The sequence below is a fragment of the Apaloderma vittatum genome, unplaced genomic scaffold, assembly GCF_000703405.1.
Source record: "Apaloderma vittatum isolate BGI_N311 unplaced genomic scaffold, ASM70340v1 scaffold12856, whole genome shotgun sequence".
Taxonomy (NCBI): Eukaryota; Metazoa; Chordata; class Aves; order Trogoniformes; family Trogonidae; genus Apaloderma; species Apaloderma vittatum.
In genome coordinates this window covers 3,400-7,338 of record NW_009721377.1, presented here as the reverse complement: position 1 = coordinate 7,338, position 3,939 = coordinate 3,400, and the positions used below count along the sequence as shown (strand labels likewise).

Sequence of the window (3,939 nt, the reverse complement as noted above, 5' to 3'; positions counted from 1 at the left end):
ATCTCTTCTCCCATGAAACAAGCGATAGAAAAAGAGGAAATGGCCTTAAGGTGTGCCAGGGGAGGTTTAGATTGTATATTAGGAAATGTTCTTCACAGAAAGAATTGATAAGCACTGGAACAGGCTAAAGTAGACACAGGTAAAGCACTGAAAAGCCAAACACACTTAGTAGGGAGCTTATACCTCTGGTTAAATGACAGTATACCAAATATAAAGAAGTAGTTCTGATCAGGAAATGAGCAGATACTGCATTGCAATAAACAGCATCCTACAATAATGCAATGCTGCTAACTCAAAAATATAGAAAATGACTAACAGCAAAACTCCAAGTTCATGCATTGAACCCCACATTATCTGGTGGTTCCTTTTTTTTTTTAAAATATAAAGAAAGATGCTGTCATTTCTATAGTTGTATGACAAACAGCAAAAAATTATTCAGTGACTCAGTGTGTGAAGATAAAAACAAAAAACTCTCTGCAGCACGTTGAGGACAGGCCTCTTGCTTATGATCACAGCACTCAAGTGGCAGCCACTGCTTACACTGAAAAACATTACATAATAAGTTATTTTCAATTTCCTCACTGCTAATTTCTTCCCAGTCATCCAGTGCTTCCTCATTGCTGTCTTAGATGCATTCACCAGTTGCCATGAGAATGCAGAATGTCAGCAGAAGCAAAGAAAAGGCCCAAGCAAGGAAGAGTAAGCATGTCAGTGGCAATAATAGAGCCAAAGACCCATTTGTGAATTACAAACAATAATAAATGCCCTTATCAGATATATGCAGATTTATTTTTTTTTTAAATGATATGCTAAAAACTTATTCTGCAAACATTAGAGTTTATTTATCCCTTTACATGCTCTGTAAAGGCTGGTAAACCAGCCAAGTAGTAATACAAATGTTTAATTAACATTTTTATTATTTAAAACAGATGGCCATCACTGTAGTCATATCATTGTCTAGCACTGTTTCCATGGAACTCCAGCAAATTCAAGTGGGTTTGCCTGAGTCTCACAAAAAATACACCGAGAACGTAAGTTTCCAAGTAGGGAACAAACGACACAATTACTCTTAATATATTTTCTTTCTGAACTCCCTTTAGGGACTAAGGCCTGTGTAATCAAGATAACAAATCAGATTGAATTCAGACATATTTCTGAGCAGAAAAGAAAGCTCGGAGATTAACATTTCCAGTCAAGGAAACATAAGTTAAGACACATAATTCAAGAACAGAGCCACCAATTCTACAGTAGAAGCATTTTTCATACAAAAACCTGCAGTTTGAGCTTTGGTAAAAGACGTTGTTACCAATGATCAGAGCCCCACAAGAGCTGGGCTGGGTCTTATAGCTCCCCAGGGGCACAGAGCGGAGTTCCCCCACAACTGGCTGCGGATGGGTTTTGCCAGGGCACGCTATGCCCCGGCGCTACGAGTCTGGCAGGGGCTGGCTGTGCGTGCCGCTCCTTGTCTTCAGCTGGGACTGAGCGATATCTGCCAGGGCACTCTGGATCTTCTCCAGCAGCATATCCCCACGATAAACTACCTCTTCCAGACGGGCAGCTGCTTCATGATTTTCTTCTTCTAATCGACACAGACTAGCAGCCTTTAAAATAAAAGGGAGAGAAGAAAGGATTTTCAAATATAATACAAAATTGACCTTGCTACTAAAGGACGGTGACAGAACAGTTAGTGCTCCCTAGAAAAATAAGATTCTCTCTTTAGCCCCTGAATTGCATACTAGCAACTTCAACTTGTTACAGGCTGCAGCCTGAAACAGGGCATATTCACAGAGTCAACACCTTCCATCCCCAAACAAGAGATGTTAGCTTCTTTCATACTACAACTCTTGGCTCAGTACAGCTTTTCTTGGTAAGGGAGCATTTATCCCCCTCTCCACTCCCTTACTGAATGGTGCTCAGAAAGATCTAAGCATAATTTAAACCTTTCCATTAAATAGTATATTTCAGATTAAACTGTATTATTTAACATTCTTTCCTCAGTATTTTGTTTCAGAACCAAACTGCTTTTTGTTAGACAAAAAAAATCAGTGAAATAAAACATTTTGACTTCAAAGTATTTTTACTTCAAAATATTTACCAAATTTACCAATATTACCACAACTACAAAAACTTGTTCTAACCGGATAACAGAAAAGGTATTTTAAGGCAGTTATAGAGGTCTTTAAGAAGCTTAAACTAACTGGCAAATTCTACCCACATATTCACCTTCAGTTCTGCAACGCTGATGCCTTTAGTGAGGGTAATACATGCCTGAAGGACTTGATAGCCCTTGGAGGAAGGGTCCGATATGTAAGACGGCAAAACGCAGAATTTTGAAATTTACAATCCAGCTCAATTACTTCAGTCTCAGATGTTAAATAGCTGACTGCAGGTAAAGCCACAGATTTGAGCAGGATATATACTGCCAACTTCACCACAAGGGAACCCAAAGGTAAATTGTGTTGGGCATGAGCATAGCAGCCCATTTTATCATTGATGACAAGCCTTAGATTTGAAACGTATACCAAAACAACCTTAGTATAAAAAGAAGTAAAAATATAGATCGGCCTAAGTACATCTCTATTAGCCAAGTATCTATCACTCCTCAGCAAAACCTATACTGTGGCTCAAGCACCTTAAAACAGTTTTTTGAAGAATGTCTGAGTGTTTGTCTTTATATTACTGCACAAAATTAAACAACAGAAAAAATCCCCAAAACTAGCATCACTACATGATGGAAGCTGAGCTAACTTATCTCAAAACCACACTGAACAGAAAAGATCAGATATTCTTGTGGAATGAGATTCCATTTATCAGAGGAGCATCACCTCTAAGGGAAGCTAACCGACTCCTCTTTCTGGAGCACCCTGCTCTCCCTGCACCTGCTGGCACTGTGATCACACCCTGCTGAATCATGGAAGAAGCCTGTAATTTGTCTGCAGCAGGAAAGCTGTCTTCAGCTATTAAATATGCAGTTACATGAAATTATGCTTGCATTAATGGGCCCAATTAGTATGTTCAGCAATTACTGGAAGTAGCAACATTTCCAAATTTAAGTTCCTCTGTTTAAAACCAAATGTGATGTCACTGTCAAGTCACTTGTATTTAGTCCAGCAGGCACCTCTAGCCTTTTGTAAAATGCGTTTGAATAGTTACACATTATCAACCCAGGTGTAAAACCTTCAGGTGATCTTAAAGCAGTTCCAGGGTTCTCAGTGAAAGAGCACTCTTTGCATCCTTGCTCCAACAGATCCATGTCCCTCTTATGGTGAGGGCACCAGAACTGGATGCAGTATTCAAGGTGGGGTCTCACAAGAGCAGAGTAAAGGGGGAGAATCACCTCTCTTGACCTGCTGACCACGCTTCTCTTGATACATCCCAGGATGTGGTTGGCCTTCTGGGCTGCATGAGCGCACTGCCGGCTCATGTTGAGCTTCTCATCTATCAACACCCCTAAATCCTTCTCTTCAGGGCTACTCTCAACCCACTCTGTGCCCAGTTTGTATTTGTGCCTGGGATTGGCCTGACCCAGGTGCAGGACCTTGCATTTTGACTTGTTGAAGCTCAGGCAGTTTGCACTGGCCCATTTCTCAAGCCTGTCAAGGTCCCTCTGGATGGCATCTCTTCCCTCAAGCGAGTCCACGGCACCACACAGCTTGGTGTCGTCGGCAAACTTACTGAGGGTGCACTCAAGGCCGGCATTCATGTCGCTGACAGGGATGTTGAACAGCACTGGACCCAGAACAGACCCCTGAGGCACACCGCTTGTCACTGGTCTCCATGTGGACATTGAGCCATTGACCACGACTCTTTGAATGCGACCATCCAGGCAGTTTTTTATTCACCGAGTGGTCCGTCTGTCAAATCTGTGTCTCTCCATTTTAGAGACAAGGATGTCATGTGGGACAGTGTCAAACGCCTTGCACAAGTCCAGGAAAATGA

At 41.5% G+C, this 3,939-nt stretch overlaps 1 protein-coding gene across 1 annotated transcript in view; it reads right to left on the bottom strand.

The window, feature by feature from the left end:
• Window positions 1–1,424: 1,424 nt before the first annotated feature.
• Window positions 1,425–3,939, bottom strand: part of MED21 (mediator complex subunit 21) — a gene marked incomplete at its 5' end in the record, with an annotated part of 5,897 nt that continues 3,382 nt past the window's right edge. Inside the window, one exon of the mRNA XM_009871365.1 lies at window positions 1,425–1,601. Coding sequence (XP_009869667.1) covers window positions 1,425–1,601 — 177 coding nt within the window. The remainder of the gene's footprint in view (window positions 1,602–3,939) is intronic.